Source organism: Corvus hawaiiensis, chromosome 5 (assembly GCF_020740725.1).
Source record: "Corvus hawaiiensis isolate bCorHaw1 chromosome 5, bCorHaw1.pri.cur, whole genome shotgun sequence".
In the NCBI taxonomy this organism is placed as follows: Eukaryota; Metazoa; Chordata; class Aves; order Passeriformes; family Corvidae; genus Corvus; species Corvus hawaiiensis.
Genome location: NC_063217.1, coordinates 9,231,095 through 9,258,306, shown reverse-complemented (window position 1 = coordinate 9,258,306; position 27,212 = coordinate 9,231,095). Strand labels below are relative to the sequence as shown.

At 38.0% G+C, this 27,212-nt stretch overlaps 1 protein-coding gene across 5 annotated transcripts in view; it reads left to right on the top strand.

Moving 5' to 3' along the window:
- ZFYVE28 (zinc finger FYVE-type containing 28) overlaps window positions 1-27,212 on the top strand; it is a 151,181-nt gene that overhangs the window by 69,031 nt on the left and 54,938 nt on the right. For all 5 annotated transcript variants that reach the window (XM_048303972.1, XM_048303971.1, XM_048303970.1 and 2 more), the window contains exons 3-6: window positions 18,718-18,855; window positions 21,353-21,555; window positions 23,290-23,379; window positions 25,764-25,853. In XM_048303972.1, coding sequence (XP_048159929.1) covers window positions 18,718-18,855; window positions 21,353-21,555; window positions 23,290-23,379; window positions 25,764-25,853 — 521 coding nt within the window. The remainder of the gene's footprint in view (window positions 1-18,717; window positions 18,856-21,352; window positions 21,556-23,289; window positions 23,380-25,763; window positions 25,854-27,212) is intronic.

Genomic DNA, 27,212 nt, shown 5'->3' with positions numbered 1-27,212 from the left:
CCTGATTGTTGTAGGAAATGTTCACGTTAAGTTAGCAGAGTCTGTTGAAAAGAAAAACAGTCAGATGCTCTGTGTTTGCTCACAAGAAAACTAAATTTTAGAAGTGCAGCTTACAGGGAAAGAGTTGACAGTGAGGGTATTGTTATGTCAGAAACAATTTTAATACTTCTGTCTACTTTGAATATATGCACAATTTCCTACTGCATCGTTCCTAGAGAAAAATGTGGAGTTAAGGATTTACCAAACTGGAAGCTGTAAGTTTATTAACAATTAAAAATGCAGTGACTTAAAGTGAAAAAAAAAAAGTGGAAGTTATTTCTAGAGGAAGACTTCAGTCTTCTGTGTGAGAGATCAGCTGTACCTAAACAACATTTCAGCAATATTTATCTGACTTGTACAAAACCTCCAGTAGTGAATGTTCCACAAACTTTCTAGTCAAATTCTTTCCAGACTGGCAGGAAAGGTTTTCTGATAATAAGGGTGGATTAACAGTATCATTGTGTAAGACAAATCTCCTTCGTTTTTTTTATCCCTAGCAATGACAACTTATTCCTTATTTCCCTGCAGGCACACAGGTTTTCTGATGTGTTTCCCGTAGTATAGGCAGACCTAAAGAGTTCTACTCAAAAGTAGTTTCATTTGTAGGAGTGCAAGAAATGCAGACTCTGATTGCTCCTTGGTCAATTTGGCTTGTTCTATAGTGATTCACTACCTTGTGACTCTTAATATCTTCTGATGTCTGGTAATTTCATTTGTCAAACAGATTGCTGCTACTAAAACAATCTGTTGCTAGAGCCGAAAGAAGAGATGGAGGGGTTTTTTTATGTAGCTATTTTTGTAATTTGTAAAGTTCTGTAGAGCAGGTCAGATTATTGTTGAATGTCATGTCCAAAACAGCTTTGCTAATTAGGTCTTATATTATTTTGTAGTATTTTGTGTAAATGCAGTGTTTTTTGGTTTCTTTTAAGAATTTGTCCTGTAATTGCCAAACAAGAGAAGGAGCAGTGTTTTAGTAAGGATTCAAAATGTAGGTATTTGCTGACCAAATATTGCATGGTAGGAGGAGAAATTGGTTTTAGCCTAAGGTGTGGTGGGGTTTGAGAATGATGGAGAACCAGCAGCCAGCCCTGGGCTCAGAAGGTTGTGGTGGAAGGTTGTGCATGTAAAAGTAGGGTGGCAGCTGCATTGTGCAGTACCTCTGATATCAGCAAAAACAGTCACGTAATTCTGAGACCTTTTATTCAGTAATGCGCACTTTCTGACTTTTCAAGCAATGCTTTAGAAAACTATTTTGTGACCTCAGAACAGTTAACCAGACTCCCAGTCTTTGCAGGTTTTTTTTTTCCTATTTTGTCCTTGTTTTTCCATGGAAACCTTAAGTTTTAAGATTTCCCGATTATTCCCAATTTTTATCTCCATGAAATTTACAGAGGCGTAGCCTTTCTATAAGATTTTTGTGTTTTCTAGGGACAAAGATTTCTAAAATTCCATGTCCTTCTATCTTGGCATCTGTCTTTTAAATTAATTCATCGTTCCTGGTTTGCTTATTTTCAGATCATTCACTGATAGTGTCTGCTTGATTAACAGATGATGTTTTTGAATTTTGGTTTTATCAATTTGCGAAAGGATATGTGTTTAAATTAGTGTGTTTTTTTTGTTTTGTTTTTTTTTTTAATGCTAACAAGTCTTACAAACTGTGATTCTTCTTGGAGAGAGGTTGGGTGTTATGTTGGATCTTAACCATATCTGAAGAGCCCAGTTTTAAATCTTTGTGTCTACTTTGAATTTATTATAGTTTTGTTAAAGATCTCCAAGTTTACTGTAGTGTGTGAACAGACTCAGACAAACCAGAAGGTCTCTGCCTAAACGATATAATACTTTATAGTGGACATACTTAATGTTTTCTATCTTAATGAAACTGGCAGTATTAGTCAAGGCAAGTTGAAGGTGTGGTGCATTGTGGTATTCCTGTGGATGTGCAGAGAACTGCGTCTTCAAGAATGTTGATGCTTCCTTAGAAAACTGCAACTCTGAATGTTGTCTTCTACTGCTTTGTCATGATACTATCTGCTGATAAGAATCACACTTTTTGCAGTAAATTAACTTTTCAAAATTTCTGAACATCTTGCAGCTTGGTTTTCAAATGCTGTGGGTTGACTGTACAGCAGGATGCTGAGTAGCATAATCCATGAGTAAGAATGGTAAAATGAGTAAGATAATGGTTTTCAAAGCTTAACTTTTCATTTTCACTATAATGTGATGTAACACTGTTTTCCAGTTATGGTAGCCTATTATAAAAATGCCATCCCTTATTTTGCTTTGGTGTTTGCATGTCAGTGGTAAAATATTGTGAGAACATACCTATCAATACAATATTTTGCATTTATTGTGTGATTAATACCTATTCAACAGAATAAAACACTTCTCTACTGGTTTCTGTTAAGATTAACAATACCTAAAGTGTGCTGAGATGCTTGATGAAAAGCTGTGTAAGTTTGTCTTAAATTAATGAAAAGGTAGGTAAAATGTCATACTTTGGTTTATTGAACTTGATTGATGGTTATAGAAGGAAAAATTTTTTTTTTCCCTTAAGAGAAACATCTCTGCACTAGTCAGTGTTCAGTGATACGCAGTGCTAGTTCATGTGAGGTTTTTTTTTCCCCCTGCAACACAAATCATTGCAGTATTTTGTATTTTGTGGTATAACAAGTTGCCCTTTCCTATGCTACTCACAACATCACACAGTATTGAATTTTACAAGAAGTGATGGTAACTCATGTACACTTTTGAATTATTCACTCTTGCATTCATGATCATTCTCTAAATTTATTTGCTTTGATCATTGCTTTTTTCACATTGATTAGTATTTTGTTAGTTGAGTTGGTAAACTGGTTTAAAACAATTTATCAGCTATTTAAATGGAGCTAGGTTTATTGTTAAATATTACAAAACTTCATTGGTTTTGTTAAAGAGTAAAGAGTGAAAAAACCCCTTTGTTTCTAATGCAGAGAGTTTTTTAAGACTTGACAGGTAACAAACCTGTGCATGAGTACTTCACATCATGAGAATGTTTTTAGGATCACAGTCCTTGCTTGCTGTTTCAGTACACTGAGAATTATTTCTCTGTGTACAGTACTGAGGTCTCAGAATAGCACATGAGTCAGTTCCAGCACGGTTTTATCAGCATTATTCCTGCAGATTGTATCTCAGCAGCGTGTCACTTGATCTGCTGAGGTTCATGGGGAAGGAATTTGCCCCATCAGGGCACTGCCCTCAAGCAAACCATAGACTTTCCTGGCTGTGCTGTCCATTTGCACTGTTCCACAGAATAGTAAAATGGGGAATTCATGATATTTGTGAGACATGACTGTTTCTGGCTCACTGGTAGGAGTGGAGTGATGGACACTGCTTTGACTGGTAGTACATTACACTGATTCTTCGCTCCTTTCCTGCTATTTGCCTTCTTGGGAAGCACCTCCTGAATTACTGCAATGGCAGCCCAGCATTTCCAAGTCAGCTTCAGCAGTTTCAATTTGCTGTAACATTAGGCTTTAAAATGTAGCCTTTAGTGGACTGCTTCCTGTATAGGTCAGTCCTTTCATATAGTGCTGAGAAGCAGGGACCTGTGAATCTGAAGCTGATTATTTACTGTAGAATAAGTAAATGTTGTTGAGGAGTTGGAGCCCTTAGAGAAAGCTAATCATATTCCAGCATTTTGTTGTTATCACTTGTCTGTCTCAGTTTCTGTGGCAATACAAAATATGTAGTGAATATTATCAAAAATGCTGTGTTTCAACCGCACTTATCTCCATATTTCTTCGAGCTCCATTTAACAACTGAAAGCATCATTGTGAAGTAAGTTGACATACAAGTGTCAGTGGAAACAAAGCTTTGCCCTCACTGCAAAGGAATGTGTTACAGGCTGAAGGAGCTTACTGTGGGGTGTGGAAAGATGGTATAAATTGAATATGGCAAACAAGGAGTAAAGGAGCTGGGAGCATAACTGGGGAATCTGCTGTGTCACAGAGTGACATGGTAAAATCATAGAGTCATAGGATAGTTTGGGTTGGAATAAGCCTTAAAGATCACACAGTTCCAACCCCCTGCCATGAGTGGGGACACCTTTCACTAGGCCTGGTTACTCAGAGCCCCATCTAACCTGGCCTTGAATACTTCCAGGGATGGGGCAGCCACAGCTTCTCTGGGCAACCTGTTCCAGTGTCTCACCACCCTCACAGTAAATAGTTTTCCTAATAACAATCTAAGAATGGCTTCATGAGAGGAAAATCCTGCTTACCAAACGTGATTTCCTTTTATGACAAGGTAACCTATCTAGTTGATCAGGGGAAGCCAGTTGATGTGATCTTTTTGGATTCCAGTGAAACTTCTGACACTGTCTCTCACAGGATCCTTCTGGACAAAATGTCCATCCCACAGCTGGACAAACACATCATGGGATGGGTGAGCAACTGGCTCATGGGTTGGGCACAAAGAGTTATAGTGAATTGGATGACATCAGACTGGTGACCTGTCACTAGTGGGGTTCCACAGGGCTCCATCCTTGACCCTGTGCTCTTCAACAGCTTCATAAATGACTTGGATGCAGACCTGGAAGGGACACTGAGCAAGTTCACAGATGACAGAACACTGGGAGGAGCTGTTGACTCCCTCAAAGGCAGAGAGGCCCTGCAGAGAGACCTCAACAAATGAGAGGCTTGGGCAATCACCAGCCCCATGAATTTCAACAAGGGAAAGTAACAGATTCTGTACCTGGGACAGGGCAACCCTGGGTGTAGGGACAGACCTGGGGAATGAGGACCTCAGAGCTGGATGTAGCACTGCAGGTGGGGTCTCAGGAGAGCAGAGTAGAAGGGGACAGTCACCTCCCTTGTCCTGCTGGCCACACTTCTCTGGAAGCAGCCCAGGATACATTTTGGCTTACTGGGCTTCTAAGGCACATTGCTGCTTCTTTCAGTTTTTCATCTACCAGTACCCCCAAGTCCTATTCTGCAGGGCTGCTCTCAATCCACTCATCACCCAGTCTGTACTGGTGTTGAGCATTTTCCCAGCATGGGGCAGGACCTTGCACTGGGCCTTGTTGAATCAAAATTTTAATGCAAAAAGAAAATATACGCTCTTTATCTCTGAAATATGCTTTCTGTGTATCTTAAAAGCTTAGAACTGTTACTTGCTTTGTGAAGATGGAGATGGATGGATTAGACAAGTCTAGAAGGGGAGGAAGCTTGTCTTTGTCTGATACTGTGTAGTGTCTCACTGAAGCAGTGATAATGTTTGATAATGGGTCACTTCAGGAGGTGGTTACCAATTTCACCCTGATACAGGGATAGCAGTCCAGTTGTCTTTCACATCAGCTTGCACTATGTATGTGGCAGATTTCTGTATTGGTTTTTTATTTTATTAAGAAAACCCAAAAGCACCAACAACAGTAACACAAAACCCCCAAACAAACAAACAAAAACCCCCAAACAAAACAAAAAACCACAACCAACCAAAACAAAACCAAATAAATGAAAACACCAGACTGGCAAAAATCTAACCCTAAACAAACAAAACTTTCAACACAACACCATCACACAGAACTCTGAAGTTGTTGCAGGGTTTGCAGATTGCTTTAGTAACATTTCCAGAATGGGAGAGAAATGTAACTGAGCTGAGGGAATTGTTATAGAGCATGCGTTGATTTCTCTGTTGTGGGAAATTGAAAGGCTCTTCAGTGTGTGACATTTGAGTTTTCTTATTATATATATTTAAAAATAAATAAAAGTTGATGTAGCATGAAATGACAACATGGGTGGTAATCAATAATGCACAAGGGTGAAACTGAATCTGGATTGACAAGTTGTTAAATAATGAAAAGAGAACTTATCTTTGTATACAAAACACAATTTTTTATCAGTGAAGAAAGAGATGTGGTTATATTATGTTAAATGGTGCATGCTGGGGTAGCCATAGGTCATTACTAAAGAGACTGTGATGCAAGGTTATACTGTACCATCTGCTCATGATGACCACATTTCCACTCCTGTGGAAAACCACTGGCTTTGGTGGAAGATGAGGTAGTCATCCATATAACACATGAGGTGGTAACAGGAGAGCAAAATGAATATTTCATCCGTACTTCAATTAAAGCAGTTTCTTCTTTTGGTCACAAGTTTTATTCAAATTTAAAAATACATCTTCTTCTTTGTAAAAGAGAACCCAGCTATAGAAGGCAATTAATTTCAGAGGTATTGGAGTCTTCAAATACTTAGTTTCAAAAGATAAAATGATTTTTCATTTCTTAATGTATGATTATTTGCCTTCAATCATAGTTTTTTTTATTGCTAACATTTGGCATGTTGGTACCTTGAATGAATATTGGTGGTGGACCTGAGACACAGTGGTATAATTCCCAGAGCATTTGAAGGCTAAATGAGGACAATGGAGCCCAGGTCATTTTAAGCCTGACTTTTCTCAGCATTTGTGAATTAAGAGACTATACCTGATCCAGTTATGTAGGAATTAATGTAATGTGATGTGTCTGACTATCAGGGGCTTTATAGTTCTTCCACACTCTTCAGCAGTGCCATCAGAGGATTGCTGTCAGCTCTGCTAGAGTGTGATTGGCTAAATTTTATTTATTTATTTTTTTACTGTTGCAAAGAAGGATAGATTCTAGTATCGGCCACTGAATTGTTTATGTAGTCTCATGACTTAAATGGGCTGCAATTTTCCTTCTTTCCTCCATATGCACATGGTAGCATCACGTTAGCAAGATTAACAATATGTGCAAATTTTTTTTTTGTGATGTTTCTGTACTTGGGGATTAAGTCTATTTTCTTCTGTTAGAAGCCTTTTCACTTAATCATATAGAGAAGTCCCTTTATTTTTTCTTTAATGCTGGGGAAGTATGATAAGAAAGACAAGGAAAGTTATTAATTTTTTCAAGACAGTTCTTAGCAGTGGAATTTAATTTTCATAGTGACCTTAACATACTTGGAAGTTAAAGTCTGTTTTTTAATAAGAAAGAATTCATTTCATAATAATGGATTATTACGAAGAATATTTTGTAGGAATATTGTGCAATCTGGTTTTCTCATGTGTCAGGTTGTCATAAGTAAGTTTTCATTAAACAAAATCCTTGAATGAAACATCCTGAGTTGGAAGGGACCCACAAGGATCATCAAGTCCAGCTCTTGGCCCCGCACAGCACCATCTGCAGGAGTCTCACAATGTACATGAGAGCGTTGTCCAAACACTCCTTGAGCTCTGTCAGGGTTGGTGCTGTGACCACTGCTCTGGGGAGCCTGTTCCAGTGCCCAGCCACCCTCTGGGTGAAGAATCTTTTCCTGATATCCAACCTAAACCTCCCCTGACACAACTTCAGGCCGTTCCCTCGGGTCCTGTCACTGTCACCACAGAGCAGAGATCAGTGTCTGCCCCTCCTCTTCCCTTCGTGAGGAAGTTGTAACTGCAATGTCTCCCCTCAGTCTCCTCATCCCAGGACAACATCCCCAATTCATTTGTTTGTCCCTTAGTCCTTCCCCAGAGGTTCTCAGCTGTGCCCTTGCCAGCTACAAGCTCTGTGCATTCCAGCTTCTCCATTACACACAGTGCCAGCCCCTGCTGCACCTGTCCCGCCCATTCCTCCTGTCAAGCCTGGAACCATCCAACAGGGCACTCCAGTCACAGAACTTATCTCACCAGGTTTTGCTTATGCCAGTGATGCCAAATCTCTGGGACTGGGCCAAGGCTTCGAGCTCCTCTGGCTGGATCCTCATGCTGCACCTTTAGATGAAAGCCTAAAAGGTGTTTATGTACTTACGTTAAACATTGGACACAACAGGGACTTCTACATATTGGAAGGAGGGATTACAAAATATTTTGGAGTTTGAGAGAATAGATTAATTTCAGACTGCCCTTTTGTTACTCTTAGTGTATAATTGAACATTAAACTATTAATTTAATGGCTGGAGTTTAAGGTGATGGGAAGAAAATAAATTGTTAGCCATTAGGGTGGCTTGTTCAGTCATTGTAATTTTATAATTAGCCAGAGAGAATGAGAAGCTTAAATAGTTCAGTCGTAACTCCAAGTTCCTTTTGGAGTAAAGATGCACTGTTTGTCTTCTGTCTCCAGCTAATGCTTTAGAAAGAATTTGTGTTAGCTGATTGCTGCACAGCATTCTTGGTGAAAAACAATGCAGACTTTAAGACAGTAATTTAAAAAATTACTCATTTTTGAAAATATTACATGTATTAGCAAGCTAGTGTTGCTTTGAAGAAGTTTGAAATGATTGATCTGAAAACAGCTTGTGATAAGGGTGAATTTGCTGTTGGAGAGCAGGCTTCAGATGGTAGGTTTTGCTACTGCATGCTTTTGCACTACTTGCACACGTAAGACCTTCACGTTTTAAAGGCTTGGGGAAGCCTGTTCTTGTGTGAAATGAATTATGCAGAAAGTGTGCTGTTGGTTAAGAAAGGTTACCTTTTCGCTTATACCACCTACTCTCCCCTACTGGCTTTTAATTTTTTTCAATATAGTGCTATTTTTTCAATACTTCTCAAAGTAGTGTTGAGATGAACAGCAGCAGCATTACCCCAAGTAGATGGTTCTTCACACCATGAAGAAATAAAGCTAGATACTTCCTACATGCTCATATTGTTCCTTGTTCTGTATTTCTGAGAAAAGCCCAGAATTTAATTCAGAAAATGTAGTGCTCTTGATGCTAACATATGATTTACACAATATAAATTCTTAGGTTTGCCCTGAGAATACATTTTCAGTTCTCTAGAGGTCTCAAGGTTTCTGTGCCTGAAGATTACTTACGCAAATACCTAGCAACAGATATTTGTGTTCTTTGATTTCTCAATTGCCCTGCGGTGTCTGCAACTATTATGTTGTTGCTATTCCACCTACACAGTGCTCATAATCAAACAGTGTAATTGTTCGTGTAGAGGTGTTAAATGATGATCATCTTGAGACTGCAAAGCTTGTTGAATTGATTTGTGCAACTGGGGCATTGAGCTAAACTGCCTTTGTGATGTAAGTTCTGGTAATTTTTGCTTTAGAATTGTTCTGATACTTTGAGGTCTTTTTTGGTATATTTTTTGCTTGCTTTTTTTCTGTTTAGGTCTGATGCAGACATAAATAATCAGAGATGAATTCTAGCAGGCTTTCAGAGTCATGTTTACTTTTGACTTACGTGGTAACTGGTATGAAAAATTATTTTTCATTTTCATATGTTTTTACAAACCTCTGGCCTCAGTGCCAGCCTTATTTATTACTTGTACAATTGTCCTCCATAGGGAGTTGGCAAATTTGACTGTAAAATATTTTAACCCTGTAGCTGGAATGTGACAAGTTTTCTCAGTAAATCTAATTAATATAGTTGTGGTTGTCTGGCTTATTCTGCAATGCAAATATCATATTTTATAGTTGAGAAAAGAAAATTATGGGTAGATTCCTCAACTAGGGAAGCAGCATTATCTTGATGTAAATTTTTAGGCGAACTTTAAATCACTCATTTAAAATACACAGACAGTAGAAACTGTTAGAAGCTTGAACACTCTTAGAATAAAAGTCTCCAAAGATTTGGCCTCCACAGTTTTGAGTTGAACTACTGTTGGATATAACTCTTTATTTGTGGTATAATTTCACATTGGCCTTTCTTTGTCTTTTGTCTACCAGCTGCACAAATTCAGCATATCTCAATTAATTCTGTACTCAGTGAAATTAGATTTTTCATTGGTTTTTAATGCTAAATATGTTCTTTCTCTCCTAGCAGGTAAAGGCTTTTAAATTTGCCAGTGCTGTGGGTTACCAGTGAGCTTTCTAATTATATTAGTGGAAAGGCATAGAGTGATTTCAGAAGGAAATGTTTCTGTAAATTTGAGTGGTTTTGGTCAGAGTTCTGTGATAGTTTTAGCAGCTGCGCATGTGGGTTTCCAGTCTTTGATTCAAGCAAGCCCTTTGGCTCTTGGTAGAAATGTTATAAACATTTTAGTTGCAATAACTATCTTAACTTTATTGCTTGGATATGTAGTTGAGAATGGGCAAACAAGATAAATGAACTTTGATTTTTATATAAAAAATAACCCTGTTCAAATGTGTAGTTGTGTGTTATCACACATAGTTCCTTAGGCATTATTCCACGGTCCATTGGCAGCGTCAGTTTAAAAGTTTTCCATTCCAAATTTACACTATTCTTGTTCCTATTCCCACACTTAAGCATGGCACCCCTCAAAGCACAGCTTTGAGAGAGCTTTGAGGTTTTAGATCCTTATCCAAGGCCAGTTTAAGTAAGCTGTGGTCAGCTTTACACTTAGAAGCCCTTGTTCAGCTGTACGGATGCACAGATGTATTTGCAGTCATGCTGTGAAGTTCAGCAGTGAAATGACGTGGGTTACTCTGAATCAGTGCACTGAAAGCCTCTACGAGTGCCCCCAGTACAAGAGCACCGAGAGTGCTGGTGAGAGCCTGTGACAGCCCCAAGGTGGGGACAGGGGCTGCAGCTGCAGGGTAGGTGAGATAAAGGGCTGAGTTCTTGAGCTGGCCTTGCTGCCAGAGGCCAGCACTGCAAAATGGCCTGACGTCAGTCTGTGATGAAAAGTGGCTTTCTGTTTCAGTCCTAAAAAAAAAAACCAACTACTTATCTGAAGGTGTCTCCTCATATCTGGTAAGTTGGAGTGGTCTGAGAATAAGGAATCTCTAGGGTGAAAAAAGATGCCCTTTCGTTCTGTGCTTTATCTGAATTGTATCCCTGTGGAAGAGAAGCAATTTTTACAAAGAAAGTCAGCATCAACAAGCATCCCTTGATAAAAAAGGTATGTGTGAAGAGCTGTTAAAGAACTCAAAGGACAGTGCTGATTGGCAGTGAGTTATCTAAGAAATACTAATTGTATAATTAACATTCTTGACAGGAGCAAGCTGGGAGTATGTACCCTAATCACAGTGAACAATGAGGCAGTTCACAGGTGCGATGTTTTCATGTTTGATTGTATCTGTCCATTGAAGAACATTTTCTTGTAGAATTAGGCAAAAATAGATCTCATTAAAGGAGACAAATTAGCCAAAACTGAAAGAAACTCCCTGCTGGGTTCTGAACCCTAATGATTGGTTAGAAGTAGGCAAGAATCTATTCCTGATGTTATTTTGTTAATTGATATAGAGGTTAAACAGTGTGGATTGAACCAGGAGTATTTTAGCTAAAGTAATGGCCAAGTCTCTCTTGCCTGCTTAATTTGCAACCCTGGAGACATTATATTAGTTATGTTAGTAGAGGTCAGTGAAGGAGACATCAAGGTAATTATTGAGATCAAGGGAAAAAGTTCACCAAAAGAAACCTTCATGTTCACAAAGTTTAGAAACTGTAGCAGACAAGGATGCCTTTTAACAACAGAATGAAGGAGTAAGAACCAAAAGCAGACTCTGTCCAACCTCATTGATCTGTGGTGAGGAGGGAATCGTGGTTGTTTTCTGAATTGCATCTGTGTTTGAGGCTTTTTCTAAATTGGAACCGAGCTTGTGAACTCTAGAAAAATTCTCATAAGGTCTGTATTTAAGAGACTTGATGCAGAGGTAGGAATGTCAGAAATTTGTGCCAGGATTAGGCAGTTGTCTGACATGAGAGTGAGCTAAGCCTTATTCAAAGAAAATTATTTTCTTTCATACAGTGTCTTCCAATTTAACTTAGGTGGGGACAGTGTCAGTCTAGATAAAAAAAAAAAAAAAACTGAGAAAAGCCATTTTAAAGTGATGATGTCAAGATTAAGCTTAAATCTGAGACAATGCACATATCTACTTTACTTTTTTCCTATCATAATAGAGCTTGTAAATTTGGGTGGTTTTCCTTTAGAGTTTCATCTCCAGTTCAGTTGTTTTATAACTGATGGCAACATTTGTCATTTCATTACTCCTAGTCATGATGACTTGTGTGAGTTGCACTGCTTGTAACAGATGTCTTCTCTGTGCTGCCTGACATCTTCAAACAGTTGGTGTCAGGTACCTGTTTGCTATTTGGGTTTGCAATTGAGTGAAAGCTCTTAATGTTTATTTTGTATGCAGGCAGACTTGTCAACCCTTTCATATATGTTTTCACTGTACTTCACTGCAAATGAACTTGAGTATAATTGTTCTAAATACACTAAATAACCTATAAGTATCAGAAGAGTTGATTTTTTTGTCTCTTGGGCTTGGTTCACAGATCTTAAATTTGCCTTTTTTTCCCCAGTAATGTCAAGTGATCAGTGGAATGTTACAGATGTGTAAAAAATATGTGCAGAGTTAAACATTTGTAATCAGTAAATAAAATAATTGTGTCTTTTAAAATATATTTTTAACAGCTTTTCTTCATCATTTTTGGGGAACTTTTGGTCACTACAGAATTAGCAAATGGCTATAAAATATAAAATGCTTGACTTTAAGTTGGGCCATCAGTACAACTCTATCAACTAACAGTAATTTTATTTCCTTTTTACATTTAATATTTGATCTATTGATGTAGGGAGTAATTAATGTTTACGATATTTTCTTCTTTGAAAAAAGGATCCTAATAATGTTTAATACTGTGGTCTTAAATTGTAGTTTCCCATGTTAATAAGTTTTTTCATGTGTTTCCACTTGCTCACACGGATCAAGTAGGTCTTTCTGAGAAACTGCCTGTTATCTAAGACTGTGGACAGAGTGGAATGAAAATGCTGTGCACTGCAGGTCAGGGAATTAATTTGCAGCAGAGAACCATAGGGAAGAAAGCTGGCTCCATGCCAACTCAGCAGCTAATGTGTTGGGGATGCAGGATGCTTTCACTGCAGCAGAAGAAGGCAAAGTGAAGATGGCAGTAATTCATGATGCCATCTCCTTCATTCTGCCCTCTGTGAATGGGGATTCCTCTTTTATTTGTTGAGAGTTGTTGTTGCTAGGCTGGGGCAATACAGAGTTTAAATTGCCAGATATCCAAGATGCCTTTTCGTGGTGAATTTTAGTATTACTCTGCAGTGGGCGAGGTTAAACTAGGAGCTGCTCCCCAAAGTTCATACATTGAAAAATCCCATTACTTTTAGAAAGTTGAGCATCAAGAGTTGCACCCTCAGTCAGTTTGCAGATGACACCAGGTTGGGTGGGAGTGTTGATCTGAGTGGAAGGCTCCACAGAGGGATCTGGACAGGCTGGATCAATGGGCCAAGGCCAATGGTCTGAGGTTCAACAAGGCCAAGTGCCAGGTCCTGCCCCTGGGTCACAACAACCCCTGCAGTGCTACAGGCTGGGGCAGAGTGGCTGGAAAGGGCACGGTGGAAAAGGACCTGGGGGTGCTGGTTGAGAGTGGCTGAACATGAACCAGGTGTGCCCAACAAGGCCAAGGGCACCTGGCCTGGATCAGCAATAGTGTGTCCAAGGACGAGTTTTCTGAGTGGCTGAGGGAGCTGGGCATGATTAGCCTGGAGAAAAGGTCTCAGGGGAGACCTTAATCACCTCTCATAGGAGGTTGTAACCAGGTGGGGGTCAGCCTCTTCTCCCAAGTAACAATTAATAAGACAAGAGGAAATGGCCCAAGTTGTGACGGGGGAGGTTTAGATTGGATATTAGGAAAAACTTCCTTAACAGAAGGGGTTGTCACGCATTGGAACAGGCTGCCCAGGACAGTGGCTGAGTCACCTTCCCTGGAGGTAATTAAAAGATGTGTAGATGTGCCACTTGGGCAAGTGGTTTAGCAGTGGACTTGGCAATGCTGGGTTAAGGGTTGGACTTGATCTGAAAGGTCTCCAACCCAAACAATTCCATGGTGCTATGTTGCCAGTGGGAAATACTCAATTAGCTGATGAGGCAAAGAGAGTCTGAAAGCACAGCCTTTGCAGTCTGTGCAAGATGGACTGGACAGAAAGCCATGGAACTCTCTGCTGTCTAGAGGGACTTTGAATCTCTGATGTGAAATAGTTGTCTGGGTTCAGAAGCCAGGACTTCTGTGTGTACTTTGAAAACCTGTTTGTTACATCAGAGAGTACACCACCCTATTACTTCTGTTTCTTCTGTTAAAGTAGCCGATAAAACCCTAAACACTAGATAATTGCTTTAATTGCAATAAAATCTTCCTTTATTTTTGGCATTAATTTGTGGTTATCAGTGACTTCTGATTGTCATAATGTGACATGAAGGAGTTCTGGAACTTAACATCAAGCTAGAAAAGATAACAAAAAATGTCATGGACTTACTTAAATGAAGAGGCTAAAATATCATCTATTAAGCTCATGGTGACATCATCACAGACCATATTGCCTTGACTTTTTTTTGAGATTTACTGGTAATTCAAAACATGGCTATTAAAGAGGTACTGAACAGCACAGGAAGTTACCTTCCTTTGAAGAAGTCTTGCAAAAGACCTCAGAAAGGTCATATTAAATTTAATGTTATGGAAGAGCAGTGTAAATTTGATCAAGGACATGTATAAAAGGGTGGATAAGTCTGCCTTTTGTTGATCTAAACGTATGTTTCATAGTATAAGAAAGATTAATTTCTTTGCATTTTTTGGGTACCTATTCTGGAAGCTAATGCAGCAGTTGATGTTGGCTTTATGCTCTGATTATTTAATATATGGCCAATTACTGCCGGGCCAAAAATAAACCAACTTTTTGTCCTCTACTGTGGCTACCTACATGCATTGTCTCACTACCACTCATTATCTTTCCTATGGAAATGAAATAAAAGTGCTCTCTGTTATGCGAAACTCTGAGCTGTGTTTTCCAGGAAATGAGGAGGTTGGAGTAAATCCCAAAGCAGAATCTCTGCAGTGGCTTCCTGTGCTGCTGTAAAGCCTCAACTGAGCATCTGAAACAAAACTGTGCACATCTCAGTATGCAGATAAACCAAAAGATAACAGATAAAGCCACCAAAGGAGGCATTAAAATCTGGAGGCTTTTATGTAGGAAGATAGATCAAGTGAAAGATTTACTACTTCAATTCCAACTAATTGATTTCTGTTGCTTAAATTAGAGAAAAATTTCAGTGCTGCCATGTATCCAAACCCATTTGTTATTAGCTTACAAAGCAGAATACTGTAATTAAATAAATTGAATGTTTCTTGAAGCTTTTCTAAAGGAAAGACTAATTTGCTTACAATGCATTGGATAGTCTGTCTAAATTGGCTGGCATCCTTCCAGCTTTAAAGCAGCTGAGATTTGAAATTATTATGGGAGCAAATATTCCAATTTCTTATGTAAGTTACTGTGCTCTGAGTGCCATAAGAAGAATGGAGGAGGGAATGGGAGCGGTGGAGAATTGTTGGTTTGTTTTGGTTTTTTTTCTTTCTGTAGGAGAATAAAATAAGCCCTGTAGAACAGCAGAGAATTTGGGAAATTGCACATCTTGAAACTGCAAAAGTAATTTACCTTGTAGAAATCTTTCAGTATTTGTACATTGTATAGCAAAGTTCCATCAGCTGTTCTTTCCTTCATCTTCCTGCATCCCTGCTAGACTAAGCAGGAAAAGATGGCCATCTTTTTAATTGGCTTTTTCACTTAGCTCTCTGACAGAATGACCAGGTGCCCCTGTGAAGCCAGGTAACTCTATACAAACAACTGCTACTGGAGATGGAGCTATTGTGATTTATCTTCATTGGAAAGTGTATATTAAAATTTTAATGACCTGTGGTTTAACTCAGTAGTACTGCACATATTAAAAAAAGAAATCTGACTCAAAGTTTGGCATACATGGAAGTGTGTTGGTAGATCTTGGGTGCTCTGGATCAGAAGCATGTAGAGATTATAGGAATGTTGAAGAAATGAGGAAGAATTAAACATCATTTAGGTGGTAAACAAATAAACAAATTATATGCTTAAAAATTAGTATATGGTAAAAAGTTGAATTATCTTCATTGCATCAACTTGCCTTTAGTTGCAGTATTTAAGTGCATTAAGGTATAAAATTTCATGATGCTTGTAATAATTATCTCCTGAGATGATTTAGACAGGATCTTAGTGCTTTTTAACAGGTATAATGAGTAGAAAAACAGAACAAAACCATTGAACACTTGCTTACCAGCTATGAGTCCTCTTGCTTTACTCAATTTGCTTAAAATGTTCTTTGATACATCAGGAATTCAGAGTATGTATATAGGTGATTTTGTAAGGGGAATTCAATCTGTCTTGTAGCTGCTGTCAAATAAGATTGCATTTAAAAAATAATCCATTAAAGTAAAATAAAATTTAGGGAGGAAAGGGTTTTGATATGGCTTTTCGTCTTATTCTGTGTAGCTTTTTAGGAAAAAAAAAGCAGGGGAAAAATTGCATTTCCCCATATTAAAGTTTGGTGGCAAGTAAAATAAATTGGAACATCATGTCCTGAAATATAATGTAATTGGATTACTTAAAGTCTGATATAACCAGATTTGAATAGTGTTCCTCTCAGAGTTCCCTGCCTTAGTGTTTCTTTGTATTTCCTGAAACTTTTGTAAAATTTTAACTGGTAAGATTGCTTTTTGTCACTGTATCTCTCCAATGCAAAAAGGCCTTTGCAAACTTTGATTAATTCTTTGAAAACAGGAATCTGGCTTTTTCATCCTAATGATAAAGACCAACCTGTATTGCTCTGGTGATAAAGCGAGAGCTACTGGCAAAGCACCTGGTCTCAAAATAGATTAGTAATAACAGATTTGAAATACCTCATGAGTGACTCATGCCCTTCTGCTATTTAAATGTTTTTATCCTCAGTTTCAGTCTTTGCTCTGTAACTCTGGGTAGAAGCTAGGTAGTTGAGGAGTTGTTTTTCTTATGAGACCTACTTTCAAAATACTTTGGTTCCCCAGCTAGATTTAGCTAAATAATGGTGAGAGAAGTATACTCAATACCATGAATTAAGAAACGGAAGGAGAATAGGAAACTTGCTATTAGTCTGTTTTTTCTGATCCTGAGCTGTCGTTCTAATTTGGATTTGCTTAGCTAACTCCATGCTGTTGTGGAGAGAGGAGGTGGTGAAAGTGTTCTTCAGCCAGTGGTTCAGGATGGTGCTGCTGAAGCAGGGTGTGGGCATCTTTGCTCTGTTCTCTCTTCTTCCAGGATTTGAACTTCAGTTCTCCTTGCAATTACACTAGGGAATATTTAAGCTTGGTTTTTCCCTCAGTTTCTCCAGTGAGCATCTCTTTTGATTCTGAGGGATCCTAGTGCCACGTTGATCCTGGCAGAGCAATAGGCCCAGCAGAGTGAGGGGTGCATCTCTAAAAGAAGGTATTTTATGTGTCAGTGATTCTAGTTTTCTTTTCTTGTCTCTTCTCATACCTGCTGGCCATGGTCTGTGTTGTGATGCCCTGGAGGGACTACAGGGCATTTGATTTTCAGACTTATTTCCAGAGAAGGTGGTTGAATGTTACACTTACTCGTGTGTTTTAACTGTATGAGGTGGTTTTGTTTGTTTTCAACAGCTTTATTGAAATGAAACATACTATCTCATGACAGCCTTGCAAAAAATACTTTATTGTTAAAATGTTTTAATTGTTAACACATCAAGTACCTTATACCAGTGTGTAATAAATATTGCTGATGGTTAATTTATTCATTTAGTATGGATGAAGACAACTGTAATTACAGCATTAATGTTAAGACTATTTTGTGGCAACAGCAGGTGCAGCAGTCTGTGCAGAAATTGCAGAAAATGTGGATCATTCTTTGTAGCTAAAGTAGGTTTTGTCTTCTCTGATGGGGAACATATTAAAGGGGCAGAGTTCTTCAAAATTCCTGTCTTCTTGTCTTCTATTGTTTTTTCAATGCAGGTGAAAATAAAACAGTAAAGTGTAGATTTAAAGCAATTCTGTCTGTTAAAGAATTTTGTACAGACAGATTTGGTTGTATTTGTTTGAGAAATATATTAAATAGAATGTGAATTCTGTGAATACTTGAAGAAGCATGAGACAGGCAAAACATCTTTAATGAAAGCACTCAGCTTTTTTCATGCTCTCAATCTACCTTTATTATGTTAATCAAAATCAAATCAAAATGCAGTTTCCAGCAGGCGTACGTGAAAATTATCTTTTCAAATAAATGAATACAGATTATTTACTGCATTTCAAGAAACTGGTTATAGGTCTTTGATCATTGTCCTGATGCAGATGTAGATCAGAGCAGTTATTAAGGCTCTAACTTGTGTGGTGTCCCCTTATCCTCCTGGGTGTCTGGGGGATGAGGTGGTAGGTGAGTATGCCAGCCCTTGCCCACTTGGGATTCAGGTGTGTAAGCTACCTGCTTTAGATTCCCAGGATGAATTTAAATCTATTCAACCACAGTGGTCCCAATATAACTCAATTTCTAACAACATCAAGGTGCCCTGTCAGGTGCTCTTTTTGGGAATAATGGAGTGCATATTGTTGGGGCTGGTGAGAGGAAATGGAAGAAGTATAGTTCACTTGTACTTCTAGTTTATTTACTAATACATACAGATAGCTGAAGGTAACGAGCTCTTTATATCATGCCTCCTCATCAGAAGCTCCATTGAAGTAGTCAAAATTAAGTGCAATTAATCTGAGAAATGGTTGCTGGGAGAACTAGAGAGAGTGAAGTTTGCTGCTCTTGTTTCTGTGCAGTATTCTCCTCTGTTTTCTCTGTGTGTATAAAGATTGAGGGTTAAACACTGCATTTTCTATCTTAATTGGTTGGTGCCTCACTAATAAACTCTAATAAAAATCTAGAAAAATATTTTCTGTGCAAACAATATATATGCTATCCTGTGTTTTGCTTCAGGATAATGTTTTGAACATCATAAATCAGATCATGGATGAATGCATTCCACATGAACGGGCCAACCGAGACTTTTGTGTTAAGTTTCCAGAGGAAATACGCCATGACAACCTTGCAGGACAGCTTTGGTTTGGAGCAGAGGTAGGTCTGTCATACTTCTGTTGTTTGGGCTTAATAGACACTTTTTTTGCTGTATAAAGCCCCAAGTACATTTTCAGACTTTTCTGGAAGTGGTACAAAAAATTAGAGAGCATAGCAAACATCTGCAAGAACTTGCGCTGGGTGCTCAGAGAAATGGGGTTCTTTAACTGTGGTTTTCATTGGGCTAACAGCATACACTGGTATTTTCATAATTGTGTGCTGTCAGTATTCCATAGTGAAAAAACTATTGTTTTGTGGGTTAGGATCTGAGTGATATTATTGTTTTTTATGCTGATTGGCCATCTTGTGTTTTGAAGATCTTAGAAACAAATAGAAGTGTATTAGGGAGTTTTATCAGGACAAAAGTTCATCTCCAACAAATAGAAGTGCATGCTGTCACTTTATTTTAATGACTGTTATGCTATAACTCCTCCTAAATATATAACTTGGAGCTGTCATTTGTTGCACATAACTTGCTTGTTTCGTTTCTATGCTAAAAATATAATAATTCCTGTGCAGAACACTGAAGTCCACTTTTCTTCTCTTATCTGGTTTCTCTCAAAGCCTTGCTTCTAGAGCAACCTGTAGGAATAAGGAATTTTTGTAGTGAATAAGCTTTCAGTATTTTAACCAAAAGAAGCTTGAAGTGTCAGAAAAATAGGATGTGATATGCAAGATATTTATTAGTACTGATGTCTTTGGCTAAAAAAAGATAAATCACTGTGGTATCTTTAATGATAAACTCTTCAGTTTACTGGCCTGAAGGTGACTTAAGGCACCGTGAATTTGTTGAGACTTGAGGGGGGATTAGTCTGACATCCCACCACACAACAGCACATTGTGGTCTTGTTTGCAGCGTTGTCTCTCCTGTATTTGAAGCAATCCTTGGGCTCCTGTTAATATACTTTTTTTTTCCTCTACCAGCTTTTCCTTTCCTTTTCGGGTGCATGTTCTCCATGAAGAGTTCCCATCATGTTCAGTCAATATGCCTCCATATGTTCCATTTCTGAAACTTGCTTTGACAGTTGTTAATTGTAGGCTCCTCTTAGTCAGAGAAGTCTCAGATAGAATTTACAAAATTAATTTGGTATGTCAGTGCTTTGTAATCCTGTCCTCAGTCTTGTTTTATTCACTGCTGTGTTATATAAGCTAAACCTGTTTCCAAATCAAACTTCTACTGTGTAACCATCAGGCTGGAGAGACCTGTTGGTTTCAGAGAAAGTAACATATGCAGTGATGATGTAATGCAAACTCCTACTGCTGTAGACACTGTCTTCCTGGAAATTCATGTAGCAGGAAGGTTGTATGAGCTTTATGAGTACACACTTGTGTCCTTGTCAGTACAATCACTGAGTTATCAGACTGAGAAGTACCTACCAGCAGGAAACACTTACTTTATCCATACTTTCCCACAAATACTGCTTTTGCTGATAAGAAGTAAGAACATGATCTTCTCCAAGTGTCCTCAAAACACAAATTAATGCATCAGGCTGTTGAGAAGGGATCCTTCCTGGGATTGCAGGTTCCTCATACTGAGTTGCAGATGTGGCTCCCATCCACCGGATGCCAGGGTGAGGGGAGTGACACAGCTGCAAATGGAGATTTAAAAATGGAGAGAAGCCTCTGATCTTTGAGAACAACCTTGTATATTTTCAGTTAATAGAAGTATTTCCATTAATGCAACAGGTAATGATTTCTATCAGTGCTCATTGTAAAGAATAAAGCCAGCAGTTGTTTTTAATAGCAAGATTTATAAAAAGTTTTAATGATGTGTTACAGTAAAAATCTACCGTTCATGTCTTTGTCAGCTGGTCAGAGAGAGTCCATGTGTACTGCCTGGGGCAAAGAGTCTCTTAAATAGCTGCTTTCCAGACATTGAAAGGGAAGAATCACTTGGTGACCTGATTTTTATATATAATCATGGTTTCTGTGGGAAGCAGGATACTAGCCTTACTGGATCTCTGTGTGATAGCCAGTGTGCAGTTTCACTGTAAAAGAACAGTCTCACTGTAAAGGATATCACAGTTGCAGATTTTCTGTTTGTTTTATAAGGAATGGATTTATTTTACAAAATCAAGCAGTCTAGCCCAAATCAAAACAGTCTATGGACTGTAGTTTTGCTAGATTCCGATCTCTCTTATGCAAGCAATCCATGTGTGCATAGAGGATCTATCCTACTAACGCTTATTGCCTAACTGGTGGGAGAATAGCTTTAGTTCTTCTGTCAGCCCTGTGGTTCTTGTACTTCAACCTTCCCTTATTCTCATGTCTCCCTCACTGAGCTGCTCCCTAACCTTTTCTGTGAAAGCTTTTGACTTGTGACATACCAGTGTTAAATCTTTCACTTGTTTAATAATTTGCAGCCATCTGGGGCTAATGTACTGCCCTTGTTCAAAAGCACATCTTGTTAAATAGCAAATCTTGTGCTTTGTTTTTAAGTATAAAAGTATTTTTACTTTGGAAAAGCTAATATTTTATCTCTTCATATCTTTCATAGTGTTTGGCTGCTGGTTCAATTATTATGAATCGTGAAATTGAGAGTATGGCTATGAGGCCCTTGGCCAAGGATCTGACCCGAAGCCTGGAAGAAGTCAGAAATATCATTCGTGACCAGGCCTTAAGGGATTTGAACCTCTACACAGAAAAAATGAAAGATTCTCTCAAGCATTTTGATGTCCTTTTTGCAGAGTTTGAATTAAGGTAAAAGAGCTGAAGTAAATGTGTTGTGAGCAACATCTTGGCCACTGCAGCTGTTGTGTAGCTTGTTGGTTTTTGGAAATTGGCTCTTTTGCTCTGTGTTCTTTGAGTGGAAAAAGTATGTAAATTTTTTATCATGGTATTTGAATTCTTAGTAATTTGTTATATTGTTAGATTTTTCCTTCCAATGTAGCAATAATGAAACGACAACTAAATAGCTTTTTAGCAATCAACATTTGCTCTCTCCAACTAAACTATAATCTTCCATTTGCCTACTGGCATATGGCATTTGAGGGAGAATTTCCAAGACACAAAAGGAAACCATAAATCTCTTCTCTTAATGTTTTCTTTGTCAGAGAAAAGGCAACAAATATGAGATGTTTAAAAAGAAAAGAGTGATAACAAATATTCTAGAGACTGAGGTTTTGTTCTCTTGTGCTTAGTGATACAAGCAAGATGCATGCAGTGAATTTAAGAAGGCAAATTGAATTCTGATGGAGGAAGTGCTTTTACAAAAGTCATAATTAACTACAGGAATTCACTGATTTGAAAATTTGATTGAAAAATGACTTTGAGGTTTATAGCTTAAGCAAAAATAACTGCTTTTTGGGGGTGATGCTTTTTTGCCTCAGGGTCACATTGACCAATCTTACATTGTGCTTCAGAGTGTAACCAGCTACCTGCCTGTGTGTTAGATGTTTGTGGTGCTGGCCACAGACAAGATAATGGGCAAGATTATCTGTGGATCTAATATGATACAGTCATTGCTGCCCTTAGCAGAACATGTTTCTTACAATTGGCTAGTCTCTTATTATTTCTTGGGAATAATTTATAGACTGTCATGTCTCACATTACTGCTTGCTCTTCCTCAGTACTGTTACTCTCTTGTATTCTTTTACTCAGGTAAGCATTTTTTTTTCTGATTAGAAAAAGCATCATTATTCTGTTACATTGAAAACACTTTAATTGAAAACATTGTCTAAAAACATGTTTTTAAGTGTGGGTTTGAGTGCAGACACCAATGACAATCAGTAACTGGTTCTTGGCAGTGTCTGTGCAGTTTTTGGCCTGTCAATACCAGCTCTCTACTTACAACATTTTTCTTTACCATTGTTTTGCAAACAACTTCTTCCCTTTCTGTGTTACTTGTATTCTACAAATGACCAATTAAGTGATGCAGAGACAGAAAACCACTGAACTTTTACCGGTGTTTCTTACCTTGTCGAATTACTGCATTTGCAAGTAATTCCACATAGAAATGAGGCCAAATTTTAACTGTCGTAAATTGTCTCATTGGGGTAACTGATTTTCACTAATCTAATTTCAGGTAAAACCTTTATAGATAAAATGTTTGGTTTAAGTCAGAGGTTTTTTTTTTTTTTAGGAAGTGCAGAGCAAACTATTCTGTCTTCAAGATGGGGCAGTAAAGATCCTTCTAGGGCCCTGTGCCACACAGTATAGAGTTCTGATAGCTAAATGTGTATAATTATATTTCTAAATTACTACTAAGTTCCACTGCCTTAGTTCCAGTGCAATAAGTAATTTGGCTGCTTTTCTTACAGATTCTTATACAGTACAGTTTTCATAGCGAGTGCTGTTGAAATAAATACAAATTGGTACGGGAAATCTGAGATTGGTACAGGTTTCTGAGATTATTTGCCCTAGGTTTGGTTTTATTTATAATCTTACTTGTTAAAGCATGTGAAACAGTAGTACGTTATTTTATAATTTTTGTAGTTATGTGTCGGCCATGGTACCTGTGAAGTCTCCAAAAGAATACTATGTACAGCAAGAGGTGATCGTACTGTTCTGTGAAACTGTGGAGAGGTAAGTTAAGGACTAGATCTTAATTTCTGTGTCTAATTTCTGTGTGGATTGTTATAGAAGTACATTAACTATAATCTTGAAGAATTGTCATGAAACACCAGGTATTTTTTCTTTTCTAGTAAGTATCCAAGTACAAAGTTTAAAGGTATTAAGCACGCTTGCCAGGCACAAGCCTGTGCTTTTTTGTTTTCTACATTAAGAAAATACAAAACAAGAGAGTTCATAATCCAACAATAACAGTATTGTTGGTATGCCTGGTTCCAGATGTGTACATGAAGACTAAGCATTAAAATAAGCTAAATCTGTTCAAGGCATCATAATGGTATTTCATGCAAGAATACATGGGGAGATGATTCAAATCATCTGTGAACCTCCAGTGATTATCATAAAGAACTCGTAAAAGCTCTTTAAAATCTCAAAGGACTGGTCCTTGGCTCTGTATTTATGAAGGGGCGATGATGAAAGAAATCAAATAATTCAGCAGTTCGTAAGTTCTTCTAGAAGGATAAGGTGCAAAGAAAAGTGTGAATTTGTAATGTACTGTGTTGAGCAACTTTTTTTTCTTCCCCCTTGTGACATTAACTAGCCTGCAGGTGGGCAGTAGAGGGCAACAGCATGTGAAATACTCAGCTTAAGTGGGGTTCTGAGCAGCAGAGCAGTGTTCTTAAAAGGAAATTAGTGAATCATATTCTGTGTAGAATTATTAGACACCAGTTGACTGTAAAAGGCCCTTAAAATAACTGTTGGCTTTACTGTCATGTTTAGGAAAGCTTGTGAGGTAGGACTCTGGGTCTGGTGGGGTTGATCCTTTCATTTAGAAATGAAGGAGCATGGAGAACACTGCTACAATCTGTACATGACACCAGGATCAGAGGTGTTTCAGGCATTTTGGAAGACAGGATTACAACTCAAAAAAGGTCACAAGTAGGAGGAATTAACCTGCCATCAGTCAGAGAGCTACTACACATACACATGTTCACCTATGGCATACACATGTCCAGCAGAGGCCACAAAGATGATGAGGGGTCTGGAGCATCTCTCTTAAGAGGAGAGGCTGTGGGATCTGGGCCTGTGTAGATGAGAGAAGACTGAGGAGATCTGATCAATGCACAATAATATCTCAAAGGTGGGTGTCAAGGGGAAGGTGCCAGACTCTATTCCGTGGTGCCCAGGGACAGGACAAGGAGGAATGGGCATAAATTACAACACAAGAAGTTCACATCAACATGAGGGAGAATTTCTTTACTTTCTTTACTTTGAGTATTGTAACAGTTGCCCACTGAGGTTGTGGAGTCTCCCTCTCTGGAGACATTCCAAACCCACCTGGACACATTCCTGTGTCACCTGCTCTGGATGACCCTGTCTTGGCAGGGGGGTTGGACTGGGTGATCTCCAGAGGTCCCTTCCAACCCTGACAATTCTGTAATTCTGTATTTGCCCAGTAAGAGGGAAAAGATGGTTTCTTACTTGTAGCATTGGGTAATCTGTGGGAGCTGTAGGAAGGAAACAGGGAGTGAGGGTGGGCCACACACCAGTGTGTCCATCCACTATTGGCACCAACCAGGGCTTGCTTTGTGGTCGTGTCCCATCCACCACCAGCAGTAATGGCTGGAAAGTGCTGACAAGGAATAAGAAAAAGTTGTTTTCATTCTTTTAGGGACCAAAAGCAGGACTAATGTGCAGTTTTAAGTGCCATCTTAAGCACTGATATGAACAAGTCAGAAGAAATTTGAAATTGAAACATATGGTGAAATCTGGAAATTGTGAAGAAACCTGGAAAATACAGCCAAGTGAAAAATCCAGACAAAATGGGGTTTAGTTTAAAAGGGGTTTAAGACATTTGAGAAGGTATTTGAGGACAATGAAGTCTCCCCCAAATATTAAATCCTTAGACTTCAGTAAGAGTTACTCTGTAGAACTGGGCTGTTCTTGGGTGGTTTTTTTGTTAGTTAAGGGGGAGAATGACCTTGATAATTAGAGCAATTTGTATTTGAAAATGAAACCAAATACTTTTCCCTATTACTTTAAAAATGTTTCTTTTATTTGAAGAATTGTCAGCACTAGTGGTTTTCAGTATCAAGCTGAAGCTTGACATGAAACAGTAAATCAAGAAAATTTCATAAAACGGAATTGGGTTTTGAGTGACTAAAAGCTTTAAGTGTATAAAGGGATTTTTTCTTGGATTCATGTTTTTATTATACTATTTTTTCTTTAAAGCAAAGACTTAAGCAGTCAGGTATATACACAGTGGTTTAGGTACGAAAACAGTGCATGAGTTAAATACTGTCGGTTTGGCTTATAACAATTTTTTCAGTTTTTTCCTTAACAAAATGTGTTCTTTGAGAGTTTGATGTCTTACCAAATAATTTCATTCTTTTGCTTAGAGCCTTAAGGCTTGGGTACCTCACTCAAGATATGATAGATGACTATGAACCAGCTTTAATGTTTACAATTCCAAGATTAGCCATTGTATGGTAAGTAATTTTTAACTACTGTCTACTCTGCCTCATTTAAAGGTTTATTGAAGATTTGAAAAGCTGTGTTTAGAATTTTGATGGACTGTCTTTCACACGAGTTTGCTTTAACGCTCTTTAAAAAGAATTAAAGAGGAGGATTGTTTTGTTCTAAATCATTACCAGTTTAATGTAGAATACCAACACAAAGAAAGATGGTAGGTCTCTAAATATAGAAGGCAGGAACAATTGATCAGGCATCCTCCAGCACATTTTAAAAACTAGGAACATCAGTCTTTGCAATGTCATACTGTTGGAAATATTTTTTGAAAGCACATATTTTGTGACACTCAAAAATAGTGTGACTTAAGGATCCAAGTCTTGAAAAACGACAAATTTTCAATTAGATTCGTGTATTTTTCTCAATGACTCTAAGTTCAGAAGGAATTACCATGGCAAACTGCATTGTAACTGTTGAGTTAGGCTTAATTCTCTTGAAGGAAAGTATTAATAATGTGTTGCTTTTGTGTAGATTTGTGCCCTGTATTGACCACTCAAGGCAACTAAATTGCAACAGTGGTTTTGCTTCATGCAGTTTTTGCAATATTGAACAAATCAGATGCATTTTTCCTAATGAGTCTTCATGATTTAGTAAGGCAGCAGCTTCTCTGGAGTAAAGCCAGCATATTTTTAATATTTTACCATTGTGAATGTTTTAAAGTTAGCTAATATAAGTAGTATAATTGACGGAAATAAAAAACCTCAAATCCTGGGTGTAATACACTTCTCCTCAGGAAATCCCTGTGGTCTATTGTTCCTGTTAAATAGTATATTGTCTCTAACTGTCATTCTAAAAATAATAACAGTAATAATCTGATTATTGGAAGACAACAGGAATGTGAGAACTCAGTTTGAAGCTGCTGGAAGACACAGCAAAGACGAACACATCATGACTAACTGGAAAACCAGGGGCTCTCTGGAAAATAGATCATGTCTATCCCAAATTGCAAAGAAGGATAGAGAAGAAGAGAAAAAGTTTAACTGCTCCTAATTATCCAGTGATATGAAAAGAAATCACTGTCATGTGAAGTTCCACAGAATAACTACCCCATCCAGATACAGTGTTTTCTGGAAGAAACACAAGCCTTGTAGGAAATATTAAGACACACTTTTTAGCAATTTTTAACTCTTTTTAGTGCTACAGCTATATTCAGGCTTTGCTTCAGAGCTCTTTCAAATGTTATACAGAAGCCATTTCATAATCCTTTTATTTTTTTTTTCCTGTGGTGCTCTAGCCCACTTATATTTTTTTAAAAATTTCTTCAGAGAATTAAATTCTATGGAAAGCAAACTGTGCCTGAAAGCCAAAGAAACAGTGAC